Source organism: Microchirus variegatus (genome assembly GCF_963457635.1).
Source record: "Microchirus variegatus genome assembly, chromosome: 5".
In the NCBI taxonomy this organism is placed as follows: domain Eukaryota; kingdom Metazoa; phylum Chordata; class Actinopteri; order Pleuronectiformes; family Soleidae; genus Microchirus; species Microchirus variegatus.
In genome coordinates this window covers 22,688,879-22,707,530 of record NC_139806.1, presented here as the reverse complement: position 1 = coordinate 22,707,530, position 18,652 = coordinate 22,688,879, and the positions used below count along the sequence as shown (strand labels likewise).

The 18,652-nt window shown below is 39.7% G+C and overlaps 1 protein-coding gene across 1 annotated transcript in view; it reads left to right on the top strand.

Moving 5' to 3' along the window:
- The window catches only part of LOC310926914 (GDNF family receptor alpha-4-like), a gene marked incomplete at both ends in the record, with an annotated part of 28,092 nt that extends 13,069 nt beyond the window's left edge, over positions 1-15,023 (top strand). The window contains 7 exons of the mRNA XM_083889125.1: positions 5,387-5,653; positions 5,738-5,830; positions 7,433-7,802; positions 9,067-9,176; positions 9,722-9,856; positions 12,973-13,109; positions 14,940-15,023. Coding sequence (XP_083745251.1) covers positions 5,387-5,653; positions 5,738-5,830; positions 7,433-7,802; positions 9,067-9,176; positions 9,722-9,856; positions 12,973-13,109; positions 14,940-15,023 — 1,196 coding nt within the window. The remainder of the gene's footprint in view (positions 1-5,386; positions 5,654-5,737; positions 5,831-7,432; positions 7,803-9,066; positions 9,177-9,721; positions 9,857-12,972; positions 13,110-14,939) is intronic.
- Between the last annotated feature and the right edge of the window lie 3,629 nt (positions 15,024-18,652).

The following is an 18,652-nucleotide window of genomic DNA, read 5'->3' as shown; positions in this document are numbered from 1 at the left end:
GGGAGTGCGATTAGATTAAATATGTATAATTTTCGATTAAAATGCCTAAAAAAGATGAGACTAATGTTATATAATGAGTAGATCATGTAGATAAGCCAATATGTTTCCAACACTCATTGAATCCACATAAATCCATATTTCTATGTTTACAGATTGTTGACAACATCCACTTTATCCATCTCTGCTATAACTTATTGGACAAACCTATGAAACGTAACGTGACATCATTAAACCTATAAGTCTTTTAATATTGTTTTGACTGAAATACCCATACGGTATACAATATATTTATACTCCCTGATCTGGGTTTTAGAATAATGTCCTCAGCAGTCGTCACCATTAAACATTAAACTGTAAAAATGCCATTAGGTGATTAAAACCATGTCAGGCTTCTATTATAATTTGATATAATAGGATTAGATATAAATAGCACTCCACACTCAAGTGATTTCATCTGTCATTTTAGTGATTTTTAGGCTTTTTGCATGCCATTTAACAAATGTAATTTCTCATGTGTTTGGTTATGGATATAGGGAAAGTCTCATCAGTGTAAAATGACACATGAAGATAACACACACAATTAAATTAGGCGAATTGCGGTGCTATTTATAATCCAGGCGAAGCATCAACATGCAAGTGGGCACATACGTCTGTGCACAGTCTGGTGGATTGACTGACTGCAGGTGAAGTGAACGAGTGCAATTATTCACAATCAGTGACAGTGGAAGCCTCGGTTTGGCTCCATCTTGCCACTTTTCTGTCTCGAGGCTAAAGACGTTTACCTTTTGTCTCGCATTTCCTCTCAAATCAATCGACTCCCAAATCTGGATTCATTGTGCTCAATCCCACATGCGACAAAAGGATGGAAGAGAGATTTGCTGAAACACTTTGAGTTTGGCTGTGTGGTTTACCACTTGTAGCATTAACTTTCATCAGCTTTGCCTCACAAATTCTATTAATCACCCTGGAGAGAAATCAATAGAGAGTGCATTATGGCTCACATATCACAGTAATTCATCTCGCTTTTCACTGTTCTCTCTCTATAAACACACTCTCTCCAGTCCATCTATTATTATCATTATCTATCGCTTTATCCTCCACCGGAGGGTCACAACCATTCACTCTCACATGCAGCTTCACACAATTTAGAGTGACCAATTTACCTAATCCCCAAATCTGCATGTTTTTGGGCTGTGGGAGGAAGCCGGAGAACCTGGAGAAGACTTCGTTTTAGGGTTAGAATTAGGTCACGCGTTTGGCATTTAGTTGTGATGCTTAAGGTTAAGGCTAGGGGATGCATGATGTCCTCACAGAAAAAAACACAGCGTGTGTTTGTGTCAAAGGTCATTCTGTGGGATCAAACACTGCGAGGTAATTATGACTAAACAAGATTCACTGCCCTTACAACATTTTACATAGTCTGTTTAATACTTTTCTGTAATTGTCAATTATATATGATGCATATATAGTTACCTTGAGGAGTTGTGACTGACACATTGCTCTGTTTTTTTATTTGTTTGTTTTGTTCACCCTCACGTTTGTCAGTGCAGCAGCTCCGGTTAGTCTGCTGCAGCAGCGATGAAGCGTAGCCTCTGTTTATGATACGTCTCTCGCTGAAGTGAAACATGGACCTCATGTGGCGCCCGAGATTGCAAAACATGCAGCAGCAGAATTGGATTGCAGCCATGCTTTGTGCCGCGCAGTCAGCGGGGGCTTAATCGAAGTGTGTGACTGATCTAACACAATGTCGGTGTGTGTGTGTGTGTGAGAGCTTGTGTGATACATGTTCATGCACTGATTATACATGTGAAAAAAATCAATTGATAAAACAAATAGGCACAGATATTTTTTTCCCAATATTCAACAAACATTGAATGTTAAAAACGAACATAATGCCTTAGAATTTTTAAAATGTGACAGATTATAGAAAATGAGTAGAAAATGCATGTACGTTGCCTTCACAAGCTTTTTTCTTTCTCCCTCTGGAATCAGACTGTGAAGTATAATTGTTCAGTGCGATCATGTCAAATTAATTTCCTGAAATGCTCCACTCCACTTTCATTTTTTTCCCTCCTCCTCACACATCCGCTAGCTTTCTATCAGCCTGACAGAGCACTCACTCAAACACTCTTAATGAGTATGACCAGTTTTATAATCAGAATAATTATTAAAGAAATGTCCAAGTTTTTTTTGTACTCACTGATCCTTGTACATTTAAATCATTGTAAAAAAGTCTTCATACAAAGCTGATGAAGCCTATTATTCCCATAAGACTCTTTCTGTGTTTAGCAGTGTTTCGATCCTGTGGTGCACTGCAAACGCGGTCATGGATTTTAATAACGTAAAAGCAGACAGTTAAAACAGCTGGGCTATGGTTGAAAACGCCAAGAAACACCTATGAAATGGATTCTACTGCATGAAAACCCCCAAAACCCCAGACGATCAGTAAAATTGTATTTTAATCACAATCATAATTTGAGCTTTTTACAATTAAGTAAACATGACAAAATTGTTTGCTACACCAACAGAACACACAGCAAATCAGCCTCCTCTGTTCTCCTTCACCTCCGTTCTACTCTCCTTCTGTTCTTCTTCAGTTATGTTCTCCTTCACCTTTGTGCTCCTTCATCTCTATTCTCCTCCACGTCTGTTCTCACCTCTGTTCTCCTTCACCTATGTTCTCCTTCACCTCTTTCACCACTTTCATACGGAGACCCTAAAGGGACATGGAGAAAAAAATAAAAAAATAAAAATTGCGTTATCTCGCAAAGTTTTGCCGCCCACAAAATGCCTCCTCGACGCAGCCCTAAAGAGTTATGGCTGTCAGATCTCACAAAGTCCCACACTGTCCTGTATGTCAAAGACGCGATCAGCCAACACCAACAACAGTTGTAACAGTTTGTCCAGAATCCCACAGTTATCAGTTAAACACTCTCATCGACATCGGGATACTGTGGAAGGTTTGGTCGTCTTACAGCCGCGATCCAAGCGAGCCATGTCCCTTTAGGGGCTCTGTAGAAAACAAATGAACTCAGCTGTTTCTGCCGCCGTCTGTGCTCCGCTCCGCTTCTCTCTCTCTACACATCCATACCCACAATTTTATAAATTCTTTCAATACTATAAATAAAATCGGTATCTATATAATATATGTATTATCTATATATATATATGTAGTACTTGTGGGACTGTTACAGTGTTAGGAGATTTGACAGCCATAACTCTTTAGGGCTGCGGTGAGGAGGCATTTTGTGGGCGGCAAAACTTTGTGAGATTTTTTCTCCTCCATGTCCCTTTAGGGGCTCCGTACTTTCATACCAAAAACATGGCCTTTGCATATGTCATTCTGTAATTACTAAGAGTTCCTCAGAGAGTGGATAAATGTTACGCTCTGGAGCTTTAACATGTAACATCTAAATGTTAAATTAGACGTTATTTTAGACGATCATATGTTTCCAATAAGACCACACTTTCTTGAGATAGTTCTATCATTTACAGCTTGTATGTTTTAGTTTTATATGGAATCTCTGTCAAGTAAATGTAAGCAGATTCAAGAGATCTCCAAGACTTGTCAGTTAACAGTTTATCATCTTTCTATGCAGGAACACACATTTCCCCAACATCCTTGTATCCTGTAGGCTTTAGTTCCTGCCTAACTTATGAATGCAGTGCTGTCATGCAGCTGACTCTCAAATCTTGGATGCCAGTGTTTCACGGAAGCACTCGAACAAACCAGCAGGGAGTTTTTTTTTTTATTCACACATGACATCAGCAACAGATTATACAGGATGGCACCACTGATCCATAATATTTGTCTAAATTTAGGAGAGCATTTGTTGAGATCACTGTTACTGGAACATGTGGTGTGACATGAAACATGAGGCTAACATGCACAGAATATTTTGCACACAGTGCGCGAATATAAATCTCATCAGTGTCAACTGTGAGACATTGTACTCAAAGTCACGGTGCATTCATACAAATGTATACTATACACCTGAGAGCATAATAGCATTACTAGGACTCCCAGTGAGAAGATGATGAAGTAATTATAATATAATTACAATCCATAACACAACCCCGCAGTGTTGTTAAGTTCTCTAAACTACTCTTGTGTTTCCTTGTGAACCATTAAAGTTTTGCCCACGTTGCTACTCTTATTACACCTGTGCGTTTTTAATTTAATCTTCCTTGTTGGATATGTTGGATAAGGACTATTATTGGATGATGCATGTGCATAATATAGAAACTATAGTCTGTTAATAAAAGTGGACGTAGTATTTTGGCTGCAAATACATCCATCCATCCAAATCCATTATCTACCGCTTTATCCTCCACTGGAGGGTCATGGAGGGTGCTGTGCCTATCTCAGCTGACAATAGGCAGGGGTTCACCCTGGACAGCTCGCCAGTCCATCTCAGGGCCACATATAGAGACAAACAACCATTCACTGACACTCTCACACCTACGGTCAATTTAGAGTGACCAATTCACCTAATCCCCAAATCTGCATGTTTTTGGATTGGGGGAGGAAGCCGGAGAACCCGGAGAAAACCCATGCACACATGGGGAGAACATGCAAACTCCATGCAGAAAGAACCTTGTTCCAACTAGGGGCTGGAATCCAAGTCTTCTTGCTGCAAAGGCAAGAGCGCGACCCACTACGTGGACCGTGGGACCCACATAATATACAAATAGACAAAAGTATGTCAAATTGAAAAAAGGTAGTGATTGAGACCACATTTACTGATATAACTCAAGTGGAAATTAGGCACATTTTCCTGTAGACAGACAGAAAAACAGACACTACTATAGACAACTACAGTCATATTTTAAAATAAGGTACACAAAAAACCTCCAAATCCAATCCAGTTTTATTTACAGTATACAGCACATTTCAAAAACACAAGGTGGACACAAGTGCAGTACACATGATACACAATCAACAACAAGAGGACTAAAGCAAGTAAAAGAAATACATAAAAAAATAAAATAATAACAAAGACATAAGTTACACATAAAAGACAAAGTTACAGTTCAGTTTAGGACCCAAGAGCAGGCTGACAAGGAGACGTGGTAGTTTTTGACTGTTTATTAAAAAGGTTTAACAAATGTGAGCAAAGTAGTTGAAGTGCCGGTAGTAGAGGCGTCTGAAGCAGCATTCACGCGGGAAACAGCACTGGACACAGGAGAAAAATTAGCAAAACGATCTGGCGATTAGTAAGTGCAGGACCAGGAAATATAAATGCTGACGAGGGTGCAGGTGTACTCCCGCCGCAGGTGAGCTGACTGCATGAAACAGAACTCACTCTGGGTTAAACCCCAAAGAAAGTAAGTGTGTTTTTAAACGAGATTTTTATGCCCCTGACAATATCAAGTTCTCCTTCAGGTAGTGTTCCAGTGTCAGCGTCCTTTGATTGTCTGGTGGCAGAGCAAGGCTGCATCCAGGAGCATTCCTGCATGGTTCTCTATCGACTGCTGGAGTACTGTGCAGCTGAGGAGGCGGTGTCACCCCTCGGCCCAGATGCCCGTCTGGAGTGCCTGGAGGCCCAGAGCTCTTTGCAGCAGTACCGCCCCCTTCAGGTTTGCAAATGTCAGCGTGGATCTCGCAGGGAGGAACACTGTCTCAGGGTCTACTGGACTGTGAGATTTGCAGGTGGGCCTGTGTTTGTGTGTGTGTGTTTGATTCTCAGCCGCATAATGCATCCTAATATACACTGCACTTGTTGTTTGTTTTCAGCGTATGAGGAGTATGACGTCTCCCCATATGAAGAACTGGAGTTAAACCTGGTGAGAAACATTGAGATGTCACGCATGGCGTCCATCATGGCAGGTAGAACAACATTCTTTTTTTTTTTTTAAATCTGGCATACATAACATATACACTCACTGGTCTCTTTATTAGGTACACCTAATTGTAGTGCCCAATATCGTATGTTGCTGTAGACCAATTCCTTCAAGGGTGGTCTTCTGCATACCTTGTTGTAACAAGTTCTTTTTTTAGTTACTATTGCCTTTTTTTTATTATTATTTATAACTAGTCTAGCTAGTCTACTTTGACCTCTGGCATCAACAAGGCATTTTCTCCCATTCACAGAGAACCTGTCTGGCACCATCAAACAAGCCTAAAGTCTAAAGTCACATAAACCACCTTTCTTCCCCATCCTGAGGTTCAGTTTGAGTTTGACCAGGTTGTCTTGACTAGGATTTGCTGTGGAAGTATGACATGGTATGTTTTCTGGTGGCTGGTTCCAAAGAGGTTTATTCAATGACAATGACATGGCAGTGTGATTCTGTCCAAAGCTCAACATTTCAATGTAGTTTATAGACAAGGATCAACTCTAGTACAATTGTGGATTGGGAGAACAAATGGTCAGTGATAAAACAAAGGTCAGCTCATCACAGAAAGCAATAGGACAATAGATACAGTCGCCACAGTTCATTCTTAATAATGTCACCGCTGTTGTAAATGTATTACATTACCACTGATTGGCCTGGAGTGGAGCAGTTTGTGACACTTCATCATGTTCATTTGCATAATCATCCCTGGTGTTTTACCAGGGTGGAATCATTTAAGGCCACATTATACTTCTCCGACTGCGTAATGCGTTATCTGACTGTGTAACCACGGAGACCACTCGAGCCTTCATAGTTCTCTGTCGTGGTGCCAGACACGCACTGCAATATCCTGCCCGACCAGTAGGGTTCGCTACACAAGGTTGTTGTGCATTTGGCTACAGTGAGCAATGGCGTCCGAGAGAGAAAGACTGTTGTTGTTGTTGAATAACGTTGAAACAGTGGCCGTTTCTCACCTGAAATAAATATTTTTATGTCCCGGAACTCAGTTTTAAGAACATTTGAGGCAAGAAATTAGCCATTTAGAGTCTAAACATGTAGTTTGTGTGTTAAAATATGACGTATTTATAGTTTGGCAGCAACGCTGTCGGTGGCGATCTGCTCTGCCTCTGTGGACGCTCGGTGCGCACTGTTAGCTCGGCCTGTCCTGAGGACCAATCGCAGCCCTTGCCGTCTCCGTTGTCCCTTGACGGAGTGACGGACACTTATTGTCATTGTTAATATTGTGTGCAGTCGCAGAGGGCTCTGTGTAACCTACGTAGAGCACTTTACGCAGTAGAGTATAAATTGGGCTTTAGTTGTTGGCACTGCAGTTCCTGGTACTATACTCTATAATATACTAACTATGCAGTGAATGTCATTCACAAGTATCTATCAATCATTGTAAAAGAGTCCTTAATTCTTGAATATAGTATTGTGAAAAGACAGGAGGCCATGTTGAAACAGATAAAACTGTCCCTGTGATAGGCTGATAAAATATTTTTGCAAACAGTTGTACCTAATAAAGTGGCTTGTGAATGTATATCATGGTTTCCTTTTCCTGACATTTATGGCTTAATCCGTTCATTAAATCCCCCAGCGTCCACTCCTTCTGTTGATGGCCAAAACCAGTGTCTGAAAGCAGCTCAGGACTGTGGGTTGTATGAGAAATGTGGCTCCCTGCGGTCAGAATACGTTGTTGCCTGCACAAAGAGAGCTACAGTCTCTGAGAACAACTGTAACCGCCAGAAGTGTCACAAGGCCCTACGGCGTTTCTTAGAGCGTGTGCCAGAGGAGTATAGCTTCGCTCTCCTCTTCTGTCCCTGCTCTGACACACTGTGTGGAGAACGCCGGAGGAAAACCATCGTCCCTTCATGTTCCTATGAGGAGAATGTAAAAGGGGAGGAAAGAGTGGGCAAGCCAAATTGCCTCAGTCTGCAGAACTACTGCTCCAGAGATGAGCTGTGTAGGTAAGTACTCAGTAGTTTTGAGTAAGTGCTTTTGAAAAGCACAGGGCAGAGGAAATGCACTTACGTGTCACAACATGTGTCACAAATCAGAACCATTAAGTTTGAGCATTTGTGAATGCAACATAAAAAACAACATATCTTAAGGGTGTGACGAGAATGTCCCACTTTTGTTTTGTATGTTTCGTCACAAAAAAAAAAAATATTTTCCAACAATGATTGTTTTCCCCGAGTACACCATGAAAAAATTGTGGAATTTTTCCATTCCCATTTCCTAAAGATCCCAAATATTTACTTTCCAATTCACTCATTATTTGTGTTATTTGATTAACAATCCCCAATCCAAATATGTTAATTTGACTGAATTATAAGATAGAGGGAAGCAGCACGTTTCTCATATTTAAGAAGCTGGATCTATCAAATGTTTTGCATGGCGTTTTGCATATTTGCGTGAAAAATGACTCGAGTGATTAATTAGTTTTGAAAATAGTTGATTCATGAGGGTGCCACAGCTCATCAGTTTGATTATGCCAGAATGTGTGCGGCTAATTTGAGTCAGTTTTTTCTCTCCTCTTGTTGTTCCTAAAATATAATATATTGTTATTAAATAGATGAAACTATAATTAAAGTAAGAAAGTCCCATGTTACAAAAAGGGTTGTTAGATATATTGATGATAACAGATTAAAATAGTGCCGCTAAAATGGAAAACCTCCATATTATTGCAATATTTAATATGAAAAATAAATCGTTTTCTCTGTTCGATGGTTTTGATGCTAACTGAAGGTTACATATCAACAGTCTTGAAAGGGCAGGTTGAAGTGAGGGATACTCAGCTGCAACATGCAACTCTCTATATGTTCTATATTATTTCCAATAATCTGCTGGAATAACTCCATGTATGACTATAGTCGTTAAATCCGTTCATATTATTAAGATAATGCAGTCATTCAGATTTTATAGCATTGTTGTATATGAGGTACTGATTACTGTTCATGCCACAATCACTGACTGGATCCTGCTGCAACTACATTTCAAAAAGCCTTTTCTGTGTTTTGCCCCATGGAGAACAACATTTGTGATTCATTTTCCAAAGAGAAATAAGTGATCTTGGTGAGCTGGAAAATAACCCGAACGATCCGTGACATTTTACTAAACCAACCAATTTTTGCACTCATACTCTTTTGTTTTAGCTCGACCTCTAATCCCAAAATGAAATTGTCAAAACTCATGCTGACACGTGTGCGCGTGCTTGTGTGTGTGTTTCAGATCACGGTTTGCTGATTTCCAACACAACTGCCAGTCTGCCCCTTTGTCTGCCTCTGGCTGTATGCGAGAGAGCAGAGCCATGTGCTTAAAGGCCTATGCTGGTCTCATAGGTGAGATGAAGGAGAAGAAATTGAAGAGGTAGAAAAGGTTTCTGAGAGGAAATAGTTCAGAAAAACACAAACATGAAGCCTCTCAAAAGACTCATTAGTTGCAAACAGTTGAATGTGTGTAACAGTGATATTTGGCTTGAATTTTATTTCTCTATTATGTTTTATTTTGATGGACTCATAAATGGTCAACTGCCAAAAAAACTGCTGCTGTGGGAATCCAGTCAGCATCACTATGAAAAAACTAGATTTAAAAAAATAAAAAAAATAAATTGCTTTCCCAGCAGCCTGACAAAATGATCCAGGGGATATTTCCCTTTGTTTCCCCATACTGTATAAAAAGTCATTTCCAGCACCTGCAATTATCAATATAGAAAGCTGGAAAGGTGGTGACAGTGGATCCCTAGGGCAAATAATATTGTTGGTGGACTGTTTCCTACCTTCCACCACGGCGTGGGAAAATAAAAATCTCCTGCCTGAGGGACAATACTTCTTAAAAGGTGCACACAATAATATGATCTAGTTTTTCCTCTTTTTTTTTTAACCAGGGACAATCATGACTCCCAACTACGTGAGCAACAGCAGCACCGAAGTGTCCCAGTGGTGCACGTGTGACGGCAGCGGCAACGAATGGCAGGGCTGTCAGCGCATCCTGCATATGTTCAGCAACAATCTATGTCTGCGTGAGTGAGATGGCGTGAGGCTTACACACACACACACACACACACACATATACTGTCGGAGCAGCTCGAATCACAGTGTGAACAGTTCCAACTTGAAAAAGGATTAAAAGCAGTGTGCGAAATACCCATTAATAATCGGGGGGGTTCCATCTGCCATTTGTTGCACAATACTGTTTCACCACCCCAGGTGCCACCCTGCAGTATTGGCTATTTTCCCTGTCAGATGTGGGCTTGTGAGGGCCTTTACCACAGCGCCATTTGGAAAGCAATTCATTAAAATATTAAAAATGCAAAATTACAAATAAAATAATTTACATTTTGTCTGATTATAAAGGAGAAGAAAGCATGCAAAGTGTATTATGTATGTAGATCATGTAAAACTGAAATGACAAAGATCTTTAGGAGGGAAAACATGTTTTTCAATGACACTGTAACATTGTTTAAACTAGGGCTGGACGATGATGGCAAAAATATTAGTCACAATTATTTTTGACTGATTTTGAAATCATGATTAATAGACACGATATTCATTGATTTCAAAACTAGTATTTATTGAACCACCAAAACTCTACTTTAAATATATATTAAAACAGCCAGAAATACATTGGTAACAAGCAAAAAAAATAATAATTATAGTAAATTAAAATAATGATAAATCATGATAGCAATAAAAACAAAAAAATCTACTTGCACTGCTGCACAACCTGCAAACATTTACAACATGCAAAACACGCAAATAGCCTCCGTTATCTCTTGATGTCTGCGGGATGTGGTGGGATATGGGACAGCATTGTAAAGAGTGTCCTTAATAGAGGACTGTGTTGGCGCTGACTGACGAACTTTATCGCCTGGTCATAGACACTTTATGACTGAACTTTAAGTGACTGAATAAGTTGGTCGTGTTGCCTTGAGGAGCAGACACGACAGCGCGAGAAACTTTGCTAAAAATGTCCTTTTGCTCAACGTGCGTCAAATTGAAGCCAAAGTGTTTCCAGGTAACTGATACTGTCCTACCTTTCTTCTCAATCAAAGGCTGCCTTTCTGCCATGTTTTCAATCGCTCGCTCCTCATATTATTGATCCACACACGTCACACTCTTGCTGCAGCTGCACGTAACGCGGGTGCATTCAAGGTGTTTTTCTAGCATAGGAATTCACATACACGCTGCATCGTTTTTCTTCGATTATAATGTTTTTATGATCGTGAGAAGCCAAAATCGAAATCATGAATACAATTCAATTAAACATCCAGCCCTAGTTTAGACGCCTCTCAAATTTTGACTTTGAGGCTTTCAGGGGGTCTCGAGTGTTAATCAGGGGGGTCTAGCCCCCCCAGACCACCCTGTATTTCGCACAGTTATTAAAAGCCAGAGTTTCCAACAGGATATACACAAAGCTTCCAGGACAAAACCTGCCAACTCATTTCCACTGAGCGCCACATCAGCATAATGGTTACCCTCAAAGGGCCAGATGCAACTGTCATACAGAATACATGCAACTAAATGTCACCAAATATAATATAAAATAACGGTAACTACTCAACATCTCTCTGTATTTATTACTTACTCGTCGCATGATGCACACACAATGATACACTACGAACTAGTGGCTGGATGCCGTCACTTCGCGGGTAACACAAGCACCGTGCATTGTGGGAAATGTAGTTTATGGTCAACGCACGCCTTAAAGCAGCATAGAGCTATTTTAAGACAGTTTTTTAAGACCAATTAATCACTCGCGGGCCACATAAAATGACGTGGCGAGCCACATCTGGCCCCCGGGTCTTCACTTTGATACATGTGATGTAGACAGACAAACTCACTCAAACCCTTTAAGATATAGGAATATGTTAATGGACACCTAATGAATCACCTGCTTTACTGTCATTGCTATAACATCTGAGGTAAATCCCTATCAGACTGAGGAAGGAAATATTCGGCACTCAGTTACCCTGCGTGTTGTCTTTTGTTTTTTTCATTTTAAAGTGTGTATTCATCACTTCACAAGTACTCGTTGACATTCTGTCCCCATGAAGCACAAATGCAATGGACCCCACAAATTTTCATACTGCATTTATAGCTTGCCGAACAGGCTGAAATTTATTTGGTTACATCTTTGATTGTTCTATACATTTAAAAACGGTTCACTTTTTTTTAATATATTTTTTTTTTGTAGTATAGAAGTCAATATTTTGATGTTTTTGATCTTTTACCAAAATCATTCAGTGTATTAGCTTTGAAAACAGTTTATTTTTTCCCAATGTTTATTTGTTGGTGCATAATGCTTCATATATTGGGTAAATTAAATATTTGTTATTCATTACAATCCTCTTACATAAAACATACATCATGTAAAACATAAACAACAATTAAATAAGGGTTAGTAATACAGAGTGTACAGTATAACTTTGGTGCAAGAGGTGTTCAGAGGGACAGGTACAGTGTGTTAATCACAGATTTTATACTGATTATAAATCTGTTCATTGTCACATGGGGGGTATTGAGGAATCTTATGTAGACAAAGTGTATGCTGACCTCATCCTTTCTGAAGTGCTGAGTTAAGAGCTGGTGTCATTATGTCATTACAGCTAGAGAGGTCGTAAATCACATTTTGAAAGCAATAGGGCTTAAACTGAAATAAAAATCAACGTTAATAATTGATTGAATCGTCAGGCTCTGGATTACCACCATAATCTAATCAATTCTTCATCAGGCTGTAACCTACATTCCCAAGAAAATTTGATGAAAATCTCTCCTCAACTTTTTTTTATAATTAGGTTATAATTATATAATGTGTATGTTAATATGGTGCTGGATGAAGAATCAGCAGAGTTATTACAATTCCTCCTTTGGGACACATGGACACATACTGAATCAGCTTTCAAATATATCCACTAGTTGTGATAATATTCCCATTCCTGGAGCTTAGCCATGAATGTGACTTAAAAGTGACACATTCAAATGTGTTTTGCTGTGAAATCATGCTGTGAAGTATTTCCATATAGTTGGCAGTTGTAACTACAAACTTAAAATAGTCACTGACAATATTTTGGTGAAGCTTAAAAGCTGAATAATGGTGTCAACGTCTTGAGGATGACCCCTGCTGATTCTGTTTCAGGCAATGCTATCAGCTCGATGGGAATCTCTGGACCTCCCGCTGTGGAAAACACGCCTGTGCCAGCTTCTCAGACCCCCCCACGTATTTACCAGGAAAGAGTCCATGTCAGTGTTAACACTCTCCCAGAATTCACCAGTGTAAGTGCTCTTTACCTCCTCACTGTTTGAGTATTTACTGGAGTTTGACATTGCCTATGAGCTGAATTGAGGGACTGTAACAGCGCAGTATCACCAGCAGCTCCTCTGAATAACCTCTGAATATCCTCCCCTCCACCACCACCTCTCATTTTGGCTCAGGATTAGCCGTAGGTGTTTCCAGCAGTAGACTCACACCTTACTATTCATGTATACACACCCTTCTGCTCCACATTCCCCATTTTCTAGCCATTTTAATCCTTTTCATTTCTCTCGTTTTCCTGTTCCTCCTCTACCATCAGACAATCCCTCGCAGCTCTGAATCCTGCTGCTGCTGCTGCTGGGCTGCACATAGGACATTCAAATATACTGTTTATTTAGGACGATGCCTCCGAGTTTCCTCTTTGATGGCACTGAAATGGGTTTTGATGGTGTCGGCAATAAATGTCTCCTGTAGTAAAGTCAAGTCTGATGCGACTAGACGCCAAGGTCTTGGATAAAGTTCTTTCATGTTTACCTCCAAATAGGGATGAGACAATATAAACTGTGTTTAAATTGTTGTGCATCACGATTCAAAACATTTCTTTACTGAATGTGAATTTTCATTATCGTTAATATTTCACATAACTGACTTGAAAACGGAGGTCGAGAACATATAGTTCTAGTGATTTATTTTGGTGTGTCTTTCTACTCATTTCAGCACTGTTGGATTTATAATTTTTTATTTTTTTAAATAAGGATATATAGGGATGGCACCACTTTTTGTGTGTGTCCAATTCCGATACAAATATCACAAACTCTATTTATCGATACCAATATCAGTCCGATACAGTAATTTTACACCTGAAGCTGTTAACAGCACATTTCACTCCGTGCCGGTTCCGTTCCCCGAACGCAATTTGAACCGGCTGCCGCAGTCAGACCGAAAAAAAGAACAGGTTCGGAACCTGAAAAGTTGCTCGAGGGAACCAAGAACCATGACCAGTGGGCGTGTGTGAGTAACATCCTCCCACTTTTTGTCGCTCACACAGGAGAGCGGTGACTGTATTGACCTGTTTACTGTATATATGGTATAGTCTCCCCCCTGCAGCTTTACCTTCTGTAGCTGCAAATTTAATTTCCAAGTGGCACAGCCCTCTGCAGCAGAGGGACTGAACCAGATGGAAAAGAATAGTCTTGAATATCCTTGTGTCCTGATACACTTGAAATGTCTTTTCTCTGTCAGCAAGCAAACTTCAGACATGGACACATTTCCGTGGACAGATTGGTTTTGAGCTTAAATATGACTAGAATTTCATGGTGAAACATTGGGCCGAACAGAAAGAAATGTTTCAGCAAATTGTACTATTTTTAGTCATAAATGAGGAATTGGTCAGAAAATGAAATTGCCATATCAAACAATGCAATTGGCAAATCACAAAGGCTGAAATTTAATGGTTACATCTTTGATCGTTCTATACATACATTTAAAAAACAGTTCACTTTTTTTTAAATATTTTTAAAAATTACAAATTACAAAAATAATTACAAATTACTTTTGTAGTATAGAAGTCAATATTTTGATGTTTTTGATATTTTACCAAAATCATTCAGTTTATTAGCTTCGAAAACAGTTCATTTTTTCCCAATTTTTATTTGTTGGTGCATAATGCTTCATATATTGGGTAAATGTACAGGTTGTTTTTGGCTGCAGCTTTAGAATAGCCATATTTTCATATGCAGTCTCAAGTTCTGGGAAAATGTGGACTAACCTATGATATTTACATCCTGAAATCCCCTCATGCTTCACTGGTTCTGTTAATTAAAGGAATCACTCTTTCCCTGCTTTTGCAGATGGAGGACAGTGAGGGAGATGAGCAGGAGGAGGAGGAAAACGAGGAATTCAATGTCATCCCGCCTTATTCTGAGAAGGACTAATATTGAATCAAGAGCCAGAGGGAGTCAGCAAGGGGCATCTAGTCGAGCAACACCTGTGTTACCATTACTGTTTCTGCCCACACTTCTCATGGACTGGAAGTGGTGGGGCTACTGAAGCCTCCATCTTATCCTTCGCTCATATTTTAAACTCCCAAATCCATCACAACACTCAGAGTGAATGGCATTGGACATTTGTGAGGAAGCAATTGTGCTTAAATGTGTCTCACTTTCTTTGTTCATTCTCTGAAACAAAACCTTAACTCTGTTTTTTTCAAATTTAGTTTCTCTTATCACTGCCTCCGCAGATGTTAAAATATACTAGTCATACCTGCAGCATCTGCTGTGTCCTTGCACGAATACTCTTCTATGAAAGGACGGGAACAATGCGAGCAGATATATTTGAGTGCATGGGTCAATTGGGAAGTGCTGTCTGGGCAAAATACTCCATCTAGAGCATGCTTCACACTCAAAGTGCATCCCTTTTTTAACAAGAAGCACATCGCCCAAGGCCACATCCACTATATGTGCTCCCAAAACCCATAACCAGTCTACTCCTCTGAAAGCAAACCTGAGCATGGCCTTTGATTTCTATTTCATGTCCCATCCATTTCTGTGTTGCCCCTTCAGCTCTCTCCTTCCCTCCTTCTTACCGTGTTTGAAGAAGTTAATCCACTGTACAAAAAGCTAATAAGAAACTAGTATATAGATCAGTGGCGATTGCTCCAAGACAGCAAAGGAACTCAGCCTCCTCTGAAATGTTGTCAAATAATATGCTGTGTTGTATTTACATTTCAGTACTAAACGTGTCACTAGTTTGTTCAGAGTCAGCTGTTTGTCACAGATTACGGATCATCTTATAAAACTCGCCTTCAACTGAACGGCACAGAATAGGTTTTTGCACTGTGAGGAGCTGAGAAATGTTTAAAAAAAAAAATGTTCCCAGGGAAGCTTAACTTCCCTGGAAGTCAATGGAGCAGTGGGCGGGCGCAGACGCTGGGCTTCTGCATGATGATTGGAGGAACTTACATACACATCCTGTGTGGATTTGTAAGGGAAGTCTGTAGACAAAGAGCTGGTCATATTTGCTCAGCGATATAGCCCACTTTCATTTGTACATATACACTGTAAATAAAAACACTATTATAGTATTTCAGTTTTACATAATTATTGTGGGGGCCACATGGTTGGTGTAGTGGTTAGCACTCTTGCTTTCGTCCCACAGTCCAAAGTCATGCAGATTTTGGGATTAGGTAAATTGGACACTCTAAATTGACCATAGGCTTGAGTGTGAGAGTGAATGGTTATTTGTCTCTATGTGTCCCTGCGATGGACTGGTGAACTGTCCAGGGTGTATCCCACCTATCGCCCTATGTCTGCTGAGATTGGCAACTGACTTTTTGCACCACTTCCTTTGTTAACACGTCACTTAGTATTATTCCTGCAGGGGCTGAGAATTAAAACATGGGTGAAAGCAATGAGATCAATTCCTTCTGTAGAAATTATGATCAGCGCAAAGCAACATAAGCAATTACAGCACAATTCAAATAGCTCAGCATGCAGGGAAAGTCTGGAGGAAGACTCGGGGGAGGAGATAGCCAATTTGCTGCTGTCATACCCTCTCACTTTTTTTTTTATCCTTAGGAGATGTGTTTTTAGTGCTCCTTCCCTATGATGTGCTTCAGATGTTGGAAGAGCGAGATGTGGAGATAGAGATGGACACAGGAGGCTGTAAAGCCTGCTGGCTGCTGTGATCATTGAGCAGCACATTGAGCCATTATCTCTGCCTGAAGTATCTTTTGCTGATGTTAATGATTTTTTTCCTCCTCTTATGGCTCATTTTCTTGTGAAATTGTGCAGCTGCAGGGATGAAGGTGAAGAAAAAAAATGTGTAAAGTTTTTCAAAGATGGATAAACTTTATTATATTTATGCCAGGTTTGAAAGAGCTGGACCCTGCAAGGAAACGCTATTCAACACATTTACAGAAAATCATTGGTTTGCTGCACAGCTTTACACAATCATTCCATTTCACACAAGAGCTGCAGGTTGTGTGGTAGTACATTTCAATCATGATTAGATCTTTGAATGTTACTTGAGGAGGCAGTATAGCTCTACTACTTTTTTTTTTGCCCCCACTGGGCTTGTCTACATGATGACGAACTGAAGAGTTCATAAGGACAGACAGTTTAAAGGCAAAAAATAACAAGAAATTAAGTGTTTATCTGTGTTTCGATCGCATGATGCCTGGCACTGCAAACGCAAAGTGATTGACATGTCAAGTCAGACAGACTGGCAGCAACAGCAACACTGTGCTAGTGAAGTGACATATGCACACATATAATGTCACGTTTCTGTTCAAAAACACAGACCAAACAGCGGCAATAACAACAATAAAATCAACAACAAAAATCATCAAATTTAATGCACTGGCGCTTTAAGTTCATCCTCATGCACTTAAAGCTTATTCTCAGTTGGAGTCAGATGTTGCTGAAGGTTAACTGACCAATTCAACATGAAACTGTGCAGCTTTTTGACCATTTTCTCGCTGACTTAAGCTGTGAGAAGCTAAGAAGTAGATGAGAAAAGTCCACTTAACAGAGCAGTGTGACAGCAAGCTCAGTGGGAATAATAAGAACCTACTATGTGCTAGATATCAACAGTATTTGAAATGTGGTATCTAAATCTGTAAAACAACCAGGCAGTAAAGGAGGAGCACTGATGAGTATATCTGCTGTAAAACTACCCATCACAGTGTCACAGTGCAGCATCAGTGATGCTGTTGATTCAAGTCTCAAGTCAAGAAAGCATCAAATTAACAACATCCAGTGTGTCAATAGATACATCCAGCACACTCTGGCTTTAATTACTGAACGTGGGTTTACATTTTCACATTTCAATAGGTTTGTTTATATTTGTAAATTATGTAAATGGCTCGTATTTTTTTGACAAGTTAAAAAAAAAAGAAGAAAACAGCTTACTCTGCATCCTTAAATGGAATTCCTGTAGAACGTGTGAATATTCTTCAATGTTTATTTTGCATTTTTAAAATTCACTTGTATATCACTGTACATCTCTTTCCCCACGCCACGCTGATTACATCGCGTAATAACTGTGTAATTTTGTGACATATAGCAGAAAGTGTGCTGATTTCTTTAAAGGAGAATAAAGTTCTCACTGGATATTTAATGTTTGAACACCTGTTTTGTTTTAGAAAGTAAAGTTACGTTTTATTTATGTCGCACTCTAACCCTTTAAGGTGCTACTCAACCATTTGGTCGACCACAATATGTGTAAAATGCATCAAGCTGAACTCACTAAGACTTAATGTCACTTGTTCTGAAGGTTGTACTTTATGAATTATGCAAACCAGGTTTATTATGAACAGACGTCTCAACCGTTTGGTAGAGGCCTGTATCTGAAATACTGTAGGGTCTAATTTAAAGCTCACATAGAGTGGTCCTGTTGCACATATATGTTAGTTATGGAGGTCTACTAGGCATGGGAATTTCAGACATTTTTAGGGTTGATTGTCGAGGTCCACGTGTCGATTTTTTGTCGATTTATGTATTTATTTATTTATTTTTTAACAACAGCAGCAATGCGGGGGTGGAAACTATTCTACAGTGTACTA